General features: G+C 44.5%; 1 protein-coding gene and 1 pseudogene across 1 annotated transcript; one reads left to right on the forward strand and one right to left on the reverse strand.

Moving 5' to 3' along the window:
* The first annotated feature begins 715 nt into the window (after positions 1–715).
* On the forward strand, positions 716–17,068 carry LOC125519576 (putative ATP-dependent helicase C29A10.10c; annotated as a pseudogene).
* Positions 3,007–4,517, reverse strand: LOC147962621 (uncharacterized). Its single transcript, XM_087537240.1, has 4 exons — positions 4,451–4,517; positions 4,294–4,351; positions 3,864–4,080; positions 3,007–3,096 (listed from the first exon to the last, which is right to left on the reverse strand). The coding sequence occupies exons 1-4, from the start codon at positions 4,515–4,517 to the stop codon at positions 3,007–3,009; spliced, it is 432 nt and encodes a 143-aa protein (XP_087393366.1).
* Positions 17,069–21,691: the final 4,623 nt, after the last annotated feature.

Below are 21,691 nucleotides of genomic sequence, written 5' to 3' on the forward strand. Positions count from 1 at the left end.
TCACCGGCGAGGGGCATTGCGGCACGTTGGAAGGGCGGGTGTGGCAACGGGCGGCCTACACCACATACGGCCGTGTTTATTAAGGGCGCGGACGTTCCAAAAAAAAACATATGGCCGTGTGAAGCAGGGGATATATAGGGCAGTACTACACAATATGTACATGTGAATTTCACTAATTAAAACTTGTGTGTGTATGAATTTCCCTCTATGTGTTGAAATACACTTTGCATACGTGCGTGCTTCATAATTATAATCAATTAACATACGCACAGTTGCCATTCTTGATCGTGTACGTGCATGCTTAAGACAAAATTTATATGCAATTTGGCTAAAGTATTGTGGATGACTGGATGTACATGTGAAACGGAGGGATTAGTACTTAACTGGTAGAGTTGGTGGCTGATCATCGGGTGTGCTACTCCTACCACTACAGCACATCAGATCAATGGCAGTTGGCTAAAGTATCTTCACGTGGCATCAAACAAGAGCGGAAGCCCAGCAGCCTCTTGGTCCTCGAAACCCCAAGAGACGAGATCACACGCGTGCTGCGCAGTATCTTGGGCAGGCCATGCGATTGGTGGCTGCATGCACGGCAAACCATGCATGATCAATCAATATACTAGTTGGCGTACCGAGAACCAGCTCATATTCATTCAGATTCACAGTGAAGAAAATGATTACACCTCACTCGGCAGATCTGGGTCGCCAAGAAAAGATGGAGAAGAAAGGTGGGGAGAGGCAGGGGCAGGAGCAGGACGATGAGGACCTCGCCAACCTCATCCTCTCTTGGTCCATCCAGGACGTCGTCAACCAGGACCTCTTCAGGGACAAGGTAATTCCAAGTCGAATCCTTCTTCCCAGAGAGCAAGCAGCAGAGTATGTACTTGACCAGCATGCGTTGCATGGTGATGGTGCGTGATTTCTTCCACAGGTGAGCCGGATACCAGACAGGTTCTTGGGCCTGAGGAGCTACCTGGATTCATTCAAGGCCCCGCTGCTGGAAGAAATCCGAGCAGAGATGAGGTCCAACCTGCTGGACGCACAGACCAACCGCCCCAAGCCCGTGCAGGAGATACAGCCGTTGTACTTCCGCATGCCAATGGGCGTGCCAAGGCCCCCACTGTATCGCGTGACCATCCGTGGAGCTTGCCCTCCATTCATGAGCGACATCGTCGTGCTCTCGGCGCTGCTTCGACCGTCCGACCTTGCCAGCAGCAAGGATGGCGCCTCCTACTGCCTTGCACAGGTCCTCAAAGTCCACGACGAGAGCAGCAGCTTCGTGGTCAGAGCTTCCCATATAGTAGACGGTTACGTCAACAGCTACGCGTTCGTTGTTAGCTTGCTCAGCTTCATACCCTACCAACGCATCTGGCGGTGCCTCCGCTACCGAGCCAACTCTTCCGTCAAGAGAGACGACTCCGTTCTCAAGGCTATCGCGGGGGAAGCGGAAGACTCCTCCATGCAGCTGGTAAGCTTCTTTGGTTCTCATATCCTTTCGTTCAATCGTTTCTACTTTCTAGTAGTAAGTAACAAAGTTCCGCGGGCTAGACCTTAAGTACTTATTTATATTTTTTAAATGTTTTATATATCAAAAAATAATAAGTGTAGTTGTCAATCATTGTAAACTTTGTGACAACTCAATCACATAATATCGTCAATAAATTTAATTTCATATTGAGCCTTTATTTTGTTGTCGAAATATGGGACATGTATTTTTTTAGTGCAACCGAATGATTTAATAAGTAGCAATACAATGCATTCACTTACTTAAAGGTGTTCATTCAGTATACCAGGTTTGGCTTGAAGACAGTTTGATTTAGAAGGAATTACAAACTTGTATGACTATACCACAAAAGTTTTCTAGCTTATCGAATACTTGATGCATGTTTGTCTGAAGTGAAAAATAAAGCTATGACCAAAAGTTGTACCTACTTGTACTTAAAGCCTACATGCCTCACATGCTTATAACTCAAGTACCACAACACATCAAATTATACGATCTTATATACTATATAGCTCAGTATCTGCAACATCTTCTCAGGAGATAATACATAACTGAAAGTTTAGAGAAACCCCGAAGTATCAAATCAGTATAAATACTTTTTCTAAAGGGACCGTAAAATTGAATTGCTGAAAGAAGGTACAGACAGTAATATGAACTGAATATTGTACTTATAGAAATATAAGTCGAGCTACTATCCTTTTCTTGTTCCATATTGGTTCCAATACATTTCTACTAAGTAAAGTGATTTCACATATCTTATTTACACTACTAGAGATATGAGTTTTAGCCACCAAGGTGATCGGTTGCTAAAAGTACAAAATTGGTCGCTGGTGGTCTACTGGTACCAACACTACTTGGTTGCTTCGCGGTGGCTATAGTCTAGTCGCTATAGATATTGAGCGACCAACATTGAGAACCCTGGTCACTAAATGTCATACCAATAGCTACCAACCAAATCTGATGACTAATGGCATCTAGCGACCAAGGGAGACTTGGTGACTAATGATATCTAGAGACCATGGACGACTTGGTTGCTAAAAATGTACAGCCACCATGTACATGGTTAGTGGCTAGAGATATCAAGTGACCAGCCAAGGCTTGGTGACTAAAAGAATGTAGAGACCAGCTACATGTTGGAGACTAGACATCTTTTGTAACCAAAAGATTGTAAACCTTGGTAACTACAGGCATGAGAAAGCAACTATATCATAGGTACAATATATTGTCACACGCTGACATTAACAGTATGCAAGAAATCTCAGAATTTTAGACATTTGACAATAAGAAGTTCATAATCAACATTTGTACACTTAAGATCCAAACATTACATGCTAATCTGAATTTTGTTTCGCAAGTAGGAAATACCACTCTAGCATTTGCAAAGTACAGTACCATCTTTAGTACTGATCTGAACATATGATCCAATCAGTAAACCCCAATATGATCCAAACATTACATTTAGCATTTGTACACTGAATTTTCTTTAGATCCAACATAGTCTACTAGATGTGCAAGAAATGCAGAGGCAATAGTTTTCTCTTCTCAGTCTTTAGCTCGAGTATTGCTTTCCGCTCCTCCTCCAAGGTCATCTCCTATATAATGGTGGCCAGAGCACATGTTATCTCATTAACAACATCAGACATGAGAAACATCAGAAAGACTGCAAGCATGCCAACAAACTAAGCTGGAGAAACCAAATTGCCAGTCACTTGATCAGCTTTGCCATAGCTCAGAAGCTCAACAACATCGACAGGAAGAAAAACTACACACATACACAGGAAAGTGCGCCACCTACCTACTTTTAATTTCTACTACCAGTCTCAGTTATGAAAGCTCATTTGTGGATGATAACAGGCATAGAAATATGTAGCTATTTTCTTCATGTTACAACGCCACCATTTCTGCAGCCAAAGTTTCATCTAGTGGCACAACCCTAAAAATATCAGCCAAATCGTCAGAGATGGCACCACTGAAGATCATTCGTTAGATATTTTCTGTTATCTACTCGTATTTGTTTCACTTTCCTACTGGACTCAAGTCTTAATCCAGTCAATCTAAAGGTTAACACATACACTGATTACTTGGGTAGAATCTGTTTGTTTCTACCCGCAAAAAGAAAGTATCCATTTTAACGCTAGACATAATGGCGTGGTGTCTCTAAACCACAATACCATCATGTCAGCAGCCAAAGTTTCACCACAAAAATCTACAATCAGCCACGACCGAGAACACAAGAAATCTATAAAGGATCCTTGAAAATCATCAACTTGCCGTTAGCTACTGGTTTTCCACCAAATCTATAATTTCTTTGTGTATGTCAGTAGAAAAATGAAAAGGATGGTAGACAAACGCAACTAACCAACATAACATGAAGGTAGCACTGATCATGAATACCTAGACCCTCCATCCGACACCAGAGAGCCTGTGATTCACAAATTTGGACCATCAAGATTAAGATCATGAAGAAATTTGCCAAATCACATAGTATTTTGATTGTTTGAAGCAGAGGCAAACTGATCATACCATTTCCATCAGAAGAAGAAGTTGGAGTAGGTCTATATCCTGGCCTCAAATGACTGTTGAAAATGTATACATGTATTACTAGCTATACATTGGAATTTGTAAGTCCATATATTCATGATGAGTATCTTCATTTTCCGTTACAGAATTATTAGCAAGAACTATCGTGATTAGAAGATCTTGATACCAAGTACACTGTTATATCTAAGCAAGCTGCAGGTGTAGGAGGCATCATCTAAAGTACCAGAGCATGGGAAAAATAACATTACCTTGCAAATGATCTTGGAAAACTTGACATCCTTTGTACAGTGTTAGACATCAGCGAACCTGTGTCAGAAATTGGAATGCTTTAACAAAAGCAATATGCTACATATATTTTCAGTGAATAAAAATGACAAAAATAGTTGAGATTGATGTGTTGCATACCTATTCCGTCAGATGGCATTGGCCGCTCAGTTGTGAAACCTAGCCCTGTTGCAGTAGTGCCGTCCATAGGAGGTGAAATGCCAACCAAGTTAGACACGACACTTTGTAGCCAATCGATCTTCTTCTGTTGAGCTTCAAGTTGAGATTGTTGAGCCTCAATTTGAGTTTGTTGTGTAGCAACAATCTCCTTTGTAGAGGCCAATTCTTCCACTACATGCTGAGTTGAGCTTGATGCGCTTGAGTAAGCCCTTCTATTTGGTTTTGGTCCATGACCCCGACCTCTGATGTAACCATATGCCTTACCAAGCACATGCTCGCAAATCTGTTGCTCTGTTAAAGGTACTTCACCCTCCTCTATGGGTTCCTTTTGCTTCTGCAACATTTCTTCCTGCATTAATAATACAAGAAATGAAAGGCATTTACATTCTTAATTGCAGCAACATAATGATGTATTTAAAAGTACCCAAATTCACTATTAGTATAATGCAACACTAACAACTTTGAACCTATAATACCTAAATCAGAGCACCTTGATCATGTTCCTTCTCTGCCAGGCAATTGAAATCATATATTCCCGGTCCGGCCATCAAGCCCAACAGCCTGTGGAGGAGAATCGGGCACCGGTTTTGGATGGGCAACATGTTTTTAGATGAGTTACCTCTTGAGTTGCACGATAAGTGCCTCTTTTTCTCTCTGGTGATTTACAATCCATCCTAGTATTATCATAATACCAGTAGATTCTATTGTTGTAATATGCTGTCACCTATCTGGCATCCTGATCTCTTTCTTTCTGACACAAAATATTGCAGTCCAGGGGATGTGAAAGATGTTATATCTATTTATTTTTTACGGGAAGATGTTATATCTGTTGGCGCAGCTTTGATCTTGACGACGCAGCACGCCCGGGAACAACGAGGATGAAGCGACCGAAATACGTCCGGAAGCTAATTTGTTTAGAAGCAAAACACACGACGGCCTACAGCTAAAACTAGCTCGAAATTTGCGACATTCACACACGCCAGATTGATCTTTTTTTCCCCTCCGCCACGGCTTCCCTGTAGCTTTTCTCCTTTATATAGCTGATTACAAAGACTCCACGACTCATACGCACTGGTCCGAGATGCTTGCACCAGCCCATAAATCGAGCGTTGGAGCTTGCACACCTTGTCAGCATTCTTAGGATCGACAAAACCTTCCGGCTGCATCATATACATTTCTTCCTTAAGGAAACCATTAAGGAATGCTGTTTTGACGTCCATTTGCCATATTTCATAATCGTAGAATGCGGCAATTGCTAACATGATTCGGACGGACTTTAGCTTCGCTACCGGTGAGAAAGTCTCATCGTAGTCAACCCCTTGAACTTGTCGATAACCCTTAGCGACAAGTCGAGCTTTATAGATGGTCACATTACCATCCGCATCTGTCTTCTTCTTAAAGATCCATTTATTTTCTATGGCTCGCCGTTCAACAGGCAAGTCAGTCAAAGTCCATACTTCATTTTCATACATGGATCCTATCTCGGATTTCATGGCTTCTAGCCATTTGTCGGAATTCGGGCCCGCCATCGCTTCTTCATAGTTCGAAGGTTCACCGTTGTCTAACAACATGATTTCCAAGACATGATTGCCATACCACTCTGGTGCGGAACGTGTCCTTGTGGACCTTCGAATTTCAGTAGGAGCTTGATCAGAAGTATCTGATCATTATCATTAACTTCCTCTCTAGTCGGTGCAGGCACCTCAGGAACATTTTCTTGAGTTGCGCTATTTTCCGGTTCAAGAGGTAATACTTCATCAAGCTCTACTTTCCTCCCACTTACTTCTTTCGAGAGAAACTCTTTCTCTAGAAAGGACCCATTCTTGGCAACAAAGATCTTGCCTTCGGATCTGAGGTAGAAGGTGTACCCAATAGTTTCTTTTGGGTATCCTATGAAGACGCATTTTTCCGACTTGGGTTCGAGCTTTTCAGGTTGAAGTTTCTTGACATAAGCATCGCATCCCCAAACTTTTAGAAACGACAGCTTAGGTTTCTTCCTAAACCATAATTCATACGGTGTCGTCTCAACGGATTTCGACGGAGCCCTATTTAAAGTGAATGCGGAAGTCTCTAAAGCATAGCCCCAAAAAGATAGCGGTAAATCGGTAAGAGACATCATAGATCGCACCATATCTAATAGAGTGCGATTATGACGTTCGTACACACCGTTACGCTGAGGTGTTCCAGGCGGCGTGAGTTGTGAAACTATTCCACTTTTTCTTAAGTGTGTGCCAAACTCGTGACTCAAGTATTCTCCTCCACAATCTGATCGTAGAAACTTGATTTTCCTGTCACGTTGATTTTCAACCTCACTCTGAAATTCCTTGAACTTTTCAAAGGTTTCGGACTTGTGTTTCATTAAGTAGATATACCCATATCTACTTAAATCATCAGTGAGCGTGAGAACATAACGATAGCCACCGCGAGCCTCAACACTCATTGGACCGCACACATCAGTATGTATGATTTCCAATAAGTTGGTTGCTCGCTCCATTGTTCCTGAGAACGGAGTCTTGGTCATCTTACCTATGAGGCATGGTTCGCACGTGTCAAATGATTCATAATCAAGAGACTCTAAAAGTCCATCGTCATGGAGCTTCTTCATGCGTTTGACACCTATGTGACCAAGGCGGCAGTGCCACAAGTATGTGGGACTATCATTATCAACCTTACATCTTTTGGTACTCACACTATGAACATGTGTAGTATTACGTTCGAGATTCATAAAGAATAAACCATTCACCATAGGAGCATGACCATAAAACATATCTCTCATATAAATAGAACAACCATTATTATCGGATTTAAATGAGTAGCCATCTCGAATTAAACGAGATCCCGATACAATGTTGATGCTCAAAGCTGGCACTAAATAACAATTATTAAGGTTTAAAACTAATCCCGAAGGTAGATATAGAGGTAGCGTGCCGACGGCGATCACATTGACCTTGGAACCATTTCCGACGCGCATCGTCACCTCGTCCTTTGCCAGTTTCCTCTTATTCCGTAGCCCCTGCTTTGAGTTACAAATGTGAGCAACTGCACCGGTATCAAATACCCAGGAGCTACTACGGACACTAGTAAGGTACATATCAATTACATGTATATCACATATACCTTTTGTTTTGCCGGCCTTCTTGTCTGCTAAGTATTTAGGGCAGTTCCGCTTCCAGTGACCGCTTCCCTTGCAATAAAAGCACTCAGTCTCGGGCTTGGGTCCATTCTTTGGCTTCTTCCCGGCAGCTTGCTTGCCGGGCGCGGCAACCTCCTTGCCGTCCTTCTTGAAGTTCTTTTTACCCTTGCCTTTCTTGAACTTAGTGGTTTTATTGACCATCAACACTTGATGTTCCTTCTTGACTTCTACCTCCGCTGATTTAAGCATTGAGAACAACTCAGGAATGGTCTTTTGCATCCCCTGCATGTTGAAGTTCATCACAAAGCTCTTGTAGCTTGGTGGAAGCGACTGGAGGATTCTGTCAATGACCGCATCATCCGGGAGATTAACCCCTAGTTGAGACAAGCGGTTATGTAACCCAGACATAGTGAGTATGTGCTCACTGACAGAACTATTTTCCTCCATCTTACAGCTGAAGAACTTATCGGAGACTTCATATCTCTCGATCCGGGCATGAGCTTGAAAAACCATTTTCAGCTCTTCGAACATCTCATATGCTCCATGTCTCTCAAAACGCTTTTGGAGCCCCGGCTCTAAGCTGTAAAGCATGCCGCACTGAACGAGGGAGTAGTCGTCAACACGTGTCTGCCAAGCGTTCATAACGTCTTGGTTCTGTGGGACGGGAGCTTCACCTAGCGGTGCTTGTAGGACATAATCTTTCTTGGCAGCTATGAGGATGATCCTCAGGTTCCGGACCCAGTCCGTATAGTTGCTGCCATCGTCTTTCAGCTTGGTTTTCTCTAGGAATGCGTTGAAGTTGAGGACTACGTGGGCCATTTGATCTACAAGACATATTGTAAAATATTTTAGACTAAGTTCATGATAATTAAGTTCATCTAATCAAATTATTAATGAACTCCCACTTAGATTAGACATCCCTCTAGTCATCTAAGTATTACATGATCCGAGTTAACTAGGCCGTGTCCGATCATCACGTGAGACGGACTAGTCAACATCGGTGAACATCTTCATGTTGATCGTATCTTCTATACGACTCATGCTCGACCTTTCGGTCTTCTGTGTTCCGAGGCCATGTCTGTACATGCTAGGCTTGTCAAGTCAACCTAAGTGTTTGCATGTGTAAATCTGTCTTACACCCGTTGTATGTGAACGTCTGAATAAAACACCCGATCATCACGTGGTGTTTTGAAACAGCGAACTGTCGCAACGGTGCACAGTTAGGGGGAACACTTCTTGAAATTATTATGAGGGATCATCTTATTTACTACCGTCGTTCTAAGTAAACAAGATGCAAAACATGATAAACATCACATGCAATCAAATAATAAACGTGACATGATATGGCCAATATCACATAGCTCCTTTGATCTCCATCTTGGGGCTCCATGATCATCTTGTCACCGGCTTGACACCATGATCTCCATCATCATGATCTCCATCATCGTGTCTCCATGAAGTTGCTCGCCAACTATTACTTCTACTACTATGGCTAACGCGTTTAGCAATAAAGTAAAGTAACTTACATGGCGTTTCTCAATGACACGCAGGTCATATAAAAGAATAAAGACAACTCCTATGGCTCCTGCCGGTTGTCATACTCATCGACATGCAAGTCGTGATTTCTATTACAATAGCATGAACATCTCATACATCACATATAGATCATTCATCATTCATCACAACTTTGGCCATATCATATCACAAACCACTTGCTGCAAAAACAAGTTAGACATCCTCTAATTGTTGTTGCAAGTTTTACGTGGCTGAATTAGGGTTCTAGCAAGAACGTCTTCTTACCTACGTTAAAGCCACAACGTGATTTGTCAACTTCTATTTACCCTTCATAAGGACCCTGTTCATCGAATCCGCTCCAACTAAAGTGGGAGAGACAGACACCCGCCAGCCACCTTATGCAACTAGTGCATGTTAGTCGGTGGAAACGGTCTCATGTAAGCGTACGTGTAAGGTTGGTCCGGGCCGCTTCATCCCACAATGCCGCTGAAGCAAGAAATGACTAGTAGCGGCAAGAAAGTTGACAAATCTACGCCCACAACAAATTGTGTTCTACTCGCGCAAGAAGAACTACGCATAGACCTAGCTCATGATGCCACTGTTGGGGAACGTTGCAGAAAACAAAAATTTTCCTACTCGTTTCACCAAGATCCATCTAGGAGTTCATCTAGCAACGAGTCATCGGATGCATCTACATACCTTTGTAGATCGCGTGCGGAAGCGTTCAAAGAACGGTGATGATGTAGTCGAACACGACGTGATCCAAATCACCGATGACCAAGCGCCGAACGGACGGCACCTCCGCGTTCAACACACGTACGGGACGGGAGACGTCTCCTCCTTCTTGATCCAGCAAGGGGGAAGGAGAGGTTGATGAAGATCCAGCGTCACAGTAGCAGGGCTTCGCCTATACTACGAGAGAGAGACGTAACGGGGAGAGAGGGAGGTGCCAGGGGCTGGTGTGTCAAGTCCCTCCTCTCCCCCACTATATATAGGGGTGCTAGGGGGGCGCCGGCCCTAGTAGATGGAATCTACTAGGGGGGGCCGCGGCCAAGGGTGGGGGGCTTGCCCCCCAAGCAAGGGGGCGCCCCCTTTAGGGTTTCCCCTCAACCCTAGCCGCATGGGCCCTAGGGGAGTGGCGCCCCAGCCCACTTTGGGCTGGGTTCCCTCCCACTTCAGCCCATGGGGCCCCCCGGGATGGGTGGCCCCATCCGGTGGACCCCCGGGGCCCTTCCGGTGGTCTCGGTACAATACCGGTGACCCCGAAACTTGTCCCGATGGCCGAAACAGCACTTCCTATATATAATTCTTTACCTCCGGACCATTCCGGAACTTCTCGTGACGTCCGGGATCTCATCCGGGACTCCGAAAAACATTCGGGTTACTGCATATACATATCTTCATAACCCTAGCGTCACCGAACCTTAAGTGTGTAGACCCTACGGGTTCGGGAGACAAGCAGACATGACCGAGACGACTCTCCGGTCAATAACCAACAGCGGGATCTGGATACCCATGTTGGCTCCCACATGCTCCACGATGATCTCATCGGATGAACCACGATGTCGAGGATTCAATCAACCCCGTATGCAATTCCCTTTGTCAATCGATATGTTACTTACCCGAGATTCGATCGTCGGTATCCCAATACCTCGTTCAATCTCGTTACCAGCAAGTCACTTTACTCGTACCGTAATGCATGATCCCGTGACCAGACACTTGGTCACTTTGAGCTCATTATGATGATGCATTACCGAGTGGGCCCAGTGATACCTCTCCGTCATACGGAGTGACAAATCCCAGTCTTGATCCATGTCAACCCAACAGACACTTTCGGAGATACCCGTAGTCTACCTTTATAGTCACCCAGTTACGTTGTGACGTTTGGTATACCCAAAGCACTCCTACGGTATCCGGGAGTTACACGATCTCATGGTCTAAGGAAAAGATACTTGACATTGGAAAAACTCTAGCAAACGAACTATACGATCTTGTGCTATGTTTAGGATTGGGTCTTGTCCATCACATCATTCTCCTAATGATGTGATCTCGTTATCAATGACATCCAATGTCCATAGTCAGGAAACCATGACTATCTGTTGATCAACGAGCTAGTCAACTAGAGGCTTACTAGGGACATATTGGTGTCTATTATCCACACATGTATTACGATTTCCGGATAACACAATTATAGCATGAATAAAGACAATTATCATGAATAAGGAAATATAATAATAATGCTTTTATTATTGCCTCTAGGGCATATTTCCAACAATAATGTTGTACTAGAATTGTATACAAGGACAGTCTTCAAACATTCTACTACAACATTATACAAAGACAGCCTTCATAGAACAGTATATCCTTGGAAAACATTATACTACAAGTCCTAATGCTATAAACATTATATTCAAATCACAAAACCGAACTCTACATCATAGGCCAAGCCAGTTTTCAAATTACAAAGTAAATGCTACATGTATATTTTACTTCCACATTTCCACAAACACTTGAAGTGCATGATTTAGCCATCAAGTACTCCAAGCAAATTAATGGAGAGACACTGGGAAGGAGGCAAGGACAAAGGGGAGATCATTCTTACGGGTTGAAGCCTGTGAGAGCGAGATCTCGCGAGCTTGGGCGTCTCCTTCAGAGCTGGTTGGGGAAGAAGGAACCCTAGGCGCCTGTTGCAGCAGCCTAGGTACGTTGACCACGCGGCGGGCGCCTGTCTGCTATCGCGGCCACTCCTGCGTCCCCTCCCCCCACGCAGCCGCGCTGCCACCACCGCTGCAAGGGACACGGCCGCCGCTGCCGCAAGGAACGCGCCCTCCGCCTTCCGCCGCCCCCTCCGCCTTCTGCCGCCCCCTCCGCAAGGACCCGCCGTGGCCGTCGGCTGCCGCCAGGGACGATTTGATTTGGGGATTTGGGGCGAGTCGCCTTGCCGTCGGCCGCCGCCAGGAAAGAGCTCTGCCTCGCCTCTGTTTTCTTCGAGCGTGGGGATGGATGGATGCCCTGGAGCGGAGCCGATTGGCTTTTTTTCAATTTCCTCCCTGGTTGCTATAAGTACTCACATGATCGAATAGTACCCATTCGTGACAGCTGACTATAGTAACCGAGTTTGTACTAAACTGGTTGCAATTAGTATATCTATAGGCACCAAAATGCTTGGTAACAATAGGTGTGGTCGCTAATACTACATTTTCTTGTAGTGTTACCACAAATTCATTAACCAGATCCTATGCTTTGAAGGTAAATGAAGTGCCGAATGGTAGAAGTTCTTCAGTTGAAACTATGAAATTATGTATGTAAATAGATTTGAACTGAAGTTTTTTCTTAAAAACCAATATACATGCCGGTGATTCCATACATTTTTTTTGGAATTAAATTTATCTATATTCTTAAACCAATAGCACACTACGGTCTATAAAAGACATACCAATTTGTAGTTTTCTTCAATGGTCTATCAAAATTTCCAGATAGTAAATCATTTTGATGAGTTACTATACGGCATTAATACACATATATTGGTGTTCTCTGCCTGAAGAGGCATCTATGGTCTTGAAACAATGATGATGAAATGTTTTGTGAGAAAGAGAAATGCTTAATTTTAAGACGTTTGAAAGAAAATCTTGTGGTTCTTCCTAACTGAAGGTATCTCCTAAGAACAATGGATAATCTACTAATGTGCCTTACTCTGAAGGAATCTCCTAAGATCATGTGGTGCAGTCTATTTTTCGGAAAAAGTTAGTATAGTTGAGTCTTACAAAATTTACAAGCCAAGTTTATAACTGGTCAATCAGTGGAAAAGTCATTAACTCAAGTAATGTACACATAAGTTTGAACCACTTATGGGTAAGCATGCATATTTCTGATGGACATCTCCATTGCATCATGTACTTGTGAACCTTGTCCTTTTTCCTAACTCCAAACCTGAAGTCACCAAAACAATGAATCAGCTAGTGCATGAACCATTACATCACTTATAATTGGATATACTATACGAAAAATATTTTTATCACTAATCTTCTTATCATATTGTCAGAGAATTTTACTACCCGAAGATAAAAAAGTTACAATATTACTTAGAAAAGTACAGATAAAGAGAGAAGCAAAAATACTGTGTAGAAGTGAACTTTTCTCATTCACAGGTAAAACATAACTTTAAACATGTGCAAGTAAAAATACTATGTGGAGCAGCTGGTAAGATTTGGTTTGCTGATCGCTTCGTTGAATCATTTCTAGGAGTATGATTTTGAGATTTTCTCATCGGACGACTGATTTTCCATCTTGAGACAGAGCACTTCCCTGACCGGCGGCACCGACGTGCCGCTATCCGTATCGGGCAGCAGGCTGTCTGCTTCGGGCTCAACGAGTCCCAGACTGACGCCATACTTAGCTGTGTGTCTGTGGTGCAGCGTGGCGGTACCGGTGGTGGCGTGAGCAGCAAGGTTAGCGTCATCTGGGGGCCGCCTGGCACGGGCAAAACCAAGACCACCACCGTGCTGCTGCTGTCGGCGATGAAGATGAAATGGCGGGTCCTGACGTGCGCGCCGACCAACACTGCCGTCTGCCAGGTGGCGTCGCGCCTCCTGGCGCTGAGAAGGCAACACCCCGACCCCGATGCCTGCGCTGGAACGGGCCACGGCGATCTGCTGCTGTTCGGCAACAGGCAACGTATGCACATCGGCGACGATCTCGACCACATCTTCCTGGACACTCGTGTGAAGCTGCTAACAGAGTGCTTCTCGCCGGGGACAGGTTGGAGGCGGTGTCTTCTTTCACTGGAAGCGTTTCTGTGCGACGAAATAGCCATGATCAAGCCGGAGGATGGCACAGAACCAGTAGAACTCAAGTACCACTCCTTCCCCACGTCACAGTTCCACCGGATCTTCGATGAGCTTAGCAAGTGTTTGAAGACAATCATGTCTCATGTGTCAACTCTGGAGAAGAACTACAACAACATTGCTTTGCTCAGCAAGATGCTCTGCGACTTCAGCAAGCTGCCGGGCGTTCAGAAACAAGTCTCCACGTCATCGAGACAGCTGAAACGGCAATGTCATGGTTTAATAATGGGTTACTACTCGCAACAAACAGTTGGAACCATGAGGGAGACAATGCCAGCAATTCTAGACGTTACGAGAGAGCTGTTGCGGGAGCTGAACCTTCCTGTGACGATAGAGTTATGGAAGATCAAGAACTTTTGCATCCAAAGCGCATCAATCATTTTCTGCACCGTGTCTGGCTCGGTCAAGCTGGAGGGGGAGAAGATGGATCTGCTTCTGATCGACGAGGCTGCACAGCTCAAGGAATGTGAATCCCTCGTCCCATTGCAAGTCTCCGGACTGAAACATGTGGTTCTTATCGGTGACGAGCGCCAACTGCCAGCTATGGTCCAAAGCAAGGTCCATATATACCTTTCATATACTACTCCCTCTGATCCAAAATAAATGTTGCGGTTTTGTACTAAGAGGTTGAACTAACCTTTAGTACTTTCTTTTGAATTGCATCTACATTTGTGGCATTTCTTGCAGGTTTCAGATAAGGCGTTGCTGGGTAGGAGTCTGTTTGAGAGAATGGGTTTACTTGGACACAAGAAGCACCTCCTCAACATGCAGTACAGGATGCACCCTTCCATAAGCATCTTCCCCAACTTGAGCTTCTACGACAGGCAAATCTTGAATGGCCCCAATGTGTCGGAGACGAAGCACCAACGTAGTTACCTTCCTGGTGCAATGTTCGGGCCATACTCGTTTATCAACATCAACGGTGTGGAAGACCGCGGCCGCAGCAAGACGAACATGTCCGAGGTGGCCGCCATCATGCAAATACTGCACAGTCTCAAGAAAGGTGCGTATGTGTGGCCTGGAGGCCCCCTGAACGACATTTCGTTTTTTTCTGAAAGAAGGATGACCCCGGCCTCTCCATTGAACAACCATCTTTATTATATTATTCAACATTTCATCGAATGTATGATTTGATGTTAGTGCTGAACTATATATGCACCTCGAACTCATGTCATGGTGTTTGCCGTGCAGCTTGTATCAGAACCGGGCAGGTGGTTAGCGTGGGCGTCATATGCCCATACAGCGCTCAGGTGGAGGCGATTAAGGGGGAGATAGGGGATGTGAAGGAGATGCGCCCCCTGGTTCTTCGCGTCAACACCGTGGATGGGTTCCAGGGCAGCGAAGAAGACGTGATCATCCTCTCCACTGTGAGGTCCAATCGCACCGGCTCCGGCGGCTTCCTGTCGAACCGGCGACGTGCCAACGTTGCCTTGACGAGGGCAAGGTACGCACGCACGGGCTATAGCTGAACGTCTAATCATTGCATTAAATAGAGGGCTAAGCCAAATAGCGGAAGACTGCTAGTAACGAGGCTATAGCCGTCTATTTCTGAACTTTTTCGCACAATTGTACATGAATCCTATAGTGCTGCTATACACACGATAAAACTGCGCCCTACTTGTTGTGCCTGATCCTACATGGCAGTGCTACAGCGAGCGTGCATGCACGAGATTTGAACGCGAAGACACTGTCGTTCGCAGATCGGGCAGCAAGTATTGTCTGTCAAGCTATTGCGATTCTATAGTCTATCATTTACTGGCACCCTACTCAAACCGCTATTTGAAACTAGTATGTTGTAATGCATTTTAACTGGAACGACCAGCTGATATATGTCCCCTCGATTGCCGTGGTTGCAGGCACTGCCTCTGGATCCTAGGCAACGCGGCGACACTAAGCAGCGGCGGCTCCATCTGGGGGGAATTAGTCCGGGATGCTGTGGAACGTCGTTGCATCTTCGACTGGGACAATGGCGAGGTCCTGTCTCGGCCAGTTTCTCGCCGTGCTCGTTTGATCGGGCCTGTACGTGGAGCCTCTTTAGCTTTAGCTTTTGGAATGCGCCGGGACGGGGCCAGGTGTGAAGCCGTGCGACGAGCTAGGTTCTCTGCGATTCGCTGAATGCACCACCGGTGGACCAGAGGTGTTTTGTTCTGTTTTTGTCTTTTGCGTGCTAGACTTGGGGCGTGCGCAGCCTTTCTCACTGGACAGATCTGGTGATCGAACCCTAGTTTCAATTTCAAGTATGATTGTGTGGTTTCAGCTCAGTCCGTGGTTGCTCCATCGGCCCAGTCGGGAGACGACAAGATGGGAAAGCTAGCTAGGACGGAAGAAAAATGAAGCATTTTTTAAAACTAAACAAACGTATTTCTTAATGGTACAAACATGTTACTAAACCATGCGATTTTTTTACATTTCATAAACATTTTTCGGAATGGTACACGACATTTCTTTCTAAAGTATTTAAACATTTGTTTTACATTGTATTAACAATTTAAAAATGTCAGAACATAATTTTGAAATACACGGACATCTTTTCAGTGTCATGAGCATTTTTACATTGTATTAACATTTTTATAAATTTCACAACATATTATTCAAATACACGGACACCTTTTAAATATCATGAATATTTGTTTTGAATTCTATTAACATTTTAAAACTTGCACGGACATTTTTTAAACTGCATGAATATTTTTTAATGAGGATTAACGTTTTGTGAAATTTTGAATAAACTATGTTTCTACTTGAAAAATCTAAATAAAAGTAATTAAATAATGTTTCTGAATAAACTAGGGCGTGCTTGAGGCGAGATCTGCCGCTCCCAAGAAAAACGACCAGCTTGGCAACCTCTGAGCCTTTTAGAGGTTGAAGTGATTAGTGTCAACAAGTCTTACCGCCCTCCTCAAATTGGTTATGGTCATCGAGTACCCGAAGTTGCGAGAACAGACGGAAAAATACGATTATGTTCTTGTTTAAGTAATGTTTTTTTTTGGCGATCTGAAGGTAAAGAATGATAAACTAGAAGGATCCTGCGGCCCAACTAGGCCCATGACATCAGTAATTGATCAGGCCTCCTTAGAGCATCTATAGCCGGGCCCCAAACCCGCCTCAAATGACCTGGTGGACGGCCTGATCACTGACTAGTCACGAAAATGCGATCCAACGGGCATCTCAAACGGATCTCAAATGTCCGAGCTGACCGACATCCCCATATCTAGCCCAAATATGGGCAGAATGTGGGGGCGCCCACACCCGCCACTTCAGTTTAACAGTGGGGTCCCATGCGGTATCGTCCGATGGGCGGTGTGAATGTCGCGTGATGCCGCTCCGCTCACTGCTTGATGCCAAATTCAGCTATTTTTAAGACAGCATGCGTCCCCAACTCTAACCCATCCACCTCCTCTCTCTCGTTCCAATGCTCTTCCCACGCCGTCCGACACCATTATGGTTCGCCAAGAGAAGACCACCTATGCTATGCTCACTCTAGAGCGTCGGGACTTGATTAAGTAGGAGATCCGGGCGAGGCGTGCTGCCCGCATCTCTATCGGGCTGCCTCCGTACTCACCAGAGCAGCATGAGGAGGTGGAGAAGCAGGCGAAGGAGGAGGAGGGAGAGGAGTAGCAGCTGGCTTCGATGGAGGGGGGCGGAGGTGGCGACGGAGGAGGAGAAGCAGGCGAATGAGGAGGAGCCACCTCTGGGCTTCAACATGGAGGCTGCGGAGGCGGCGTTTGCGGTCGCCCAAGCGGCGGAGCAACAGTCCATCCTGGAGTCCATGCAGGATGAGGTGGAGGTCAATCGGCGCTTCATCCGACAGGAACGGGCGGCGACCAACGCACTCTTCGACGAGGTCGAAGCGGAGATGGATGCGGAGGCGGATGCAGAGGAGCCGCAGGAGCCAGCGCTGCGGCTGCCGCCCATGTACCCGGAGCCTGGCTTGGAGATAGTGGACATTTTTTACAAGGACTAGGATAGTTGATCTATGTAGTACATATATTTTTTTCTTTGCATGCTTTTGTATAGATTTAAGATTTCTATTATGAGGTACCTAGATGTAGATAAGCAAATTTAAGGACTGATCGGTCACTGCCTGCGGACATGCCCGGGTGTTTCCACAAGCGTTTGAGAGTCGGGATTTGCCTAGTCCGGCTGTAGATCCTCTTAGCTAACTTAAAGAAAAGCTCCTCTATTCCTTCGAATAAAGAAAAGAAAAACAAGTGGGTGTTCCCTGTAATTAGTTTATATATACAGACATGAAACATTGACAACTTGCTCGCACAAATCAATATCTGAAATTTATTGCTTCTCGAATTAGCTACTCCGGCACTTTAAAATATTAAAAATATACTCCTTCTGTGAACTAATATAAGGCTGGCCATAGCGGGGAGTAATCATGCATATAATAGTAGTGTATGATACTAAATCTGTAATGTATATTATCATAGATTAGTATTATAGATGATCTCATTTATTGTCATGCATGACACATAGTAGCATAATATTTATTATGATACGGTATCTACCTATGTTATTATAATCATCCATCTCTTCTTTAATTATTTGCGAGTCCCAAGTACATGATACCGCTTATGTTACCCTCATTATGGCCAGCCTAAGACCTTTTAGCCACTCAACCTAAATTTGCTTAAATTTTCTTAAATATAATACTTCCGTAAACTACTCCCTCCGTCACGGTTTAGAAGGCGCGCTTGGAAATTCTCTAGGATCTAGATGGTTATCTATTGGTTGTGGGATGGGTTTAAAAATAGCATTCACACTACGCATGCATATAGAAATAGTATATCGAAGTACTAATTAGCTACTAGAAATAAATGCAATGCGCCTTAAACCTTGTCTATTATGGAAACGCATGTAAATTTAACTGTGCCTTCTAAACCGTGACGAAGGAAGTACAACGAACAAGCTAGTTGCCAGTGTTCATATCAACATATCTTCTCATTAAATCTTCAGACAATGCTCGGGCCACAAAGGATTTCGTTACAAACATAACCCGCGAGATACAAACCGCATGCATTACTCTGGACTAGAGGTGCACCGGCCGGCCAATCAGGTTTAGAGGGATCGAGTTTCTATAAATGGAAATCGAGGCCACACGCAATGGATTGTACTGCCTTGTGGTGCATCGATACATGCACAGTTTTGCTGGAAATAAGTTACCTGAATTTCGAATGTGCTTCGGTCGATTTCGTCTGGGAACCAAGATTGAGGCGCGGCGGAGCACCTAGCTGCCAATGGCGGCATTAGGTCGAGCAAAGCGAGGCCCCGGGACGCCAGCGGCCTCGTCCAGCCGCAACCGGCTAAGGCAAGTAAGGAAGTTCATGGGTGCGGGTGTGGGGACTACCGTCGTCAGAACTAGAGGTGGCAGAGCTTAGAGGGAATGCCTTGGGTGAGAGGGAAAGCTCTAGGGGAGGTCAGGGCGGCGAGGCCGCCATCGGCCGTGGACTTTTGAGACAGACAGTTCCGCTCGGGTTGGATCGGCGGCGGTAAGACTAGTCACAATGGGAGTAACTTCAGCAGTAACATCGAGTCCAACTCAGCAAATTTACTTATGTGGCAATGAGTTAATGAGGAAAGAGGTAGTTGTACTAACTTAGCTAGTTACTGTAACATCACATGTCTCAATGCAATATGAGTCTATAACCTAATAAATGAATCTTTGCATGTTACCATACTTAAGTTACTATCCATTATGAAAGTAGTAACATAGTCTAGGGATATATGTATGTTACTAGTGTATGTTAGGCTAGTCATAGTGGGAGTAACTTAGCAAGTAACATAGCGCACTTCGAGAAAATTTTGCTTATGTGGCATGTAGTTAATGAAAAGTGGTAACATAATATGTTACTGTAACATAGCGCTTTCCAAGACAAGATGAGTCTACAAACTAATTAATGAAGTCTTTTATGACACTACTACTATGTTACTTTGCATTATGAAAGTAGTAACTTAGACTAGTGTCATATGTATGACACTAGTATAAGTTACTCCCCACTATGACCAGCCTTAGGCTGGTCATAGTGGGGAGTAACTTAGACTAGTGTCATTCATGCATATGACACTAGTCTTTGTTACTACCTTCATAGTGCAAAATAACATACAAGTAGTATCATAGATGATAGCATTTATTACATCATAGACTCATTTTGCTTTGGGTTGCGTTATGTTACAGTAACATATTATGTTACTCCAAACACCTCTCTCCTCATTAACCCCATGCCACATAAGCAAACCTGTTTTGAAATGCGCTATGTTACTTGTTAAGTTACTCCCACTATGACCAGCCTTACTCTCCACTGTGGCTAGTCTAAGAGGAAGAAGGGAAACGGTGTGTCGGATGTTCGAGCTGGAAGATGATTGCGGATCGGTGGGATCTTGATTCAATGGTTCAGATAGAATCGTTTTGGCGCAAAAAGATTTCAGGCGACCGCTCCCATACATACACAGGTAAATACATGCGCGTGATATGTGGCCCTGTTTGGATCATGGGGTTAGAGCTAGTTTGGGTTAGTTGATAGCTTAAATAACCCAAAAGTATCCAAACATGAAGGGTTAGAGTGGGTTAGTTTCATCTAACCCAACTATTCTGGTGGAGAGGTGCTTATTTAAGTTAGAATGGATTAGAAAATAACTCTAACTCTAAGTGTGTTAAAGTATCATAGCAGCAGGCAATGCGATGTGTGTGAAGAAGTGGTCCATGCATGGACTCTCCCAGCTAGCTCTCCATGCATTCATGCATCCGTGTACCGCTACACAAAAGAACATGCACACGCTAGTGGCTCGCCGCCTTGCTTGCTTGCTTGATTGATTTTGGTTCGTGACTTCAAAATTGAGTTGAAACTTTGCAGAGAATTGGTTCAGAGGTCCCGGTAGTACAAAAAAAGAAAAGAAAAAGACCACACATCAGATCGCTGGTGGCGTGGTGTATGCATGTTTTCTCTTTGGGAGTTTCTTTGGTATGGCTGGTAGGAGTCCGACCGGCCAGAAGACATCACAGATTAACAACTTTCCATGTGTTGGTACGTGGCTGCATGCCTGCATGTAAGTAAGTGGTGTCCACCCATGGCATGCACGCGACAGATACTAGCTATAGTATCCATTATTTCTGCGCATGTGTATATCACATTTTCAATAAAATTATTTTGTTTACTCAACCATATATAGCATGGATCAAGATAATCCAACCGTATATATAGAGATAGCTCATTTCCGGCCTCTACAAAACGAGGCGAAATGCACATACCACATATGTTGGCGCGTACATGACATTATGGCCCTGTTTGGTTCGGCTGTGGATTTCTAAAAGCAGCTGTGAAAAATCTGCTGTGAAAAAATAGCTGTGGAAAATCTGATGTGAAAAAGATGCAGGTCATTTGACAAACCAGCTGATACAACTTTTTCAGATTTTGGCTCACAGCGGAATCAGATTTTGGAAAGCACGTCCTGGGCTGCTTCCGCTTTTGGTTCAGATTTTAGCAACGGATTTCTGGAATCAGATTCTGCTGGGTTTGCCCTTTGATTCAGATTCTGCTGCGCGGCAGCGGAATCCGTCGATAAAATCTGAACCAAACAGGACCATATACGACGCCAAAGCACGCACAATATGGTGCCAACCTTTCCCTAGCGGAAAAAAACTGGCTACTTGTACTCCGCCCTATAATCTTGCGATGTGACTAAAATATCAATGCGACCAAGCTA

This window comes from Triticum urartu, chromosome 7A (genome assembly GCF_056163025.1).
Source record: "Triticum urartu cultivar PI428250 chromosome 7A, HENAU_Tu73, whole genome shotgun sequence".
Classification (NCBI taxonomy): domain Eukaryota; kingdom Viridiplantae; phylum Streptophyta; class Magnoliopsida; order Poales; family Poaceae; genus Triticum; species Triticum urartu.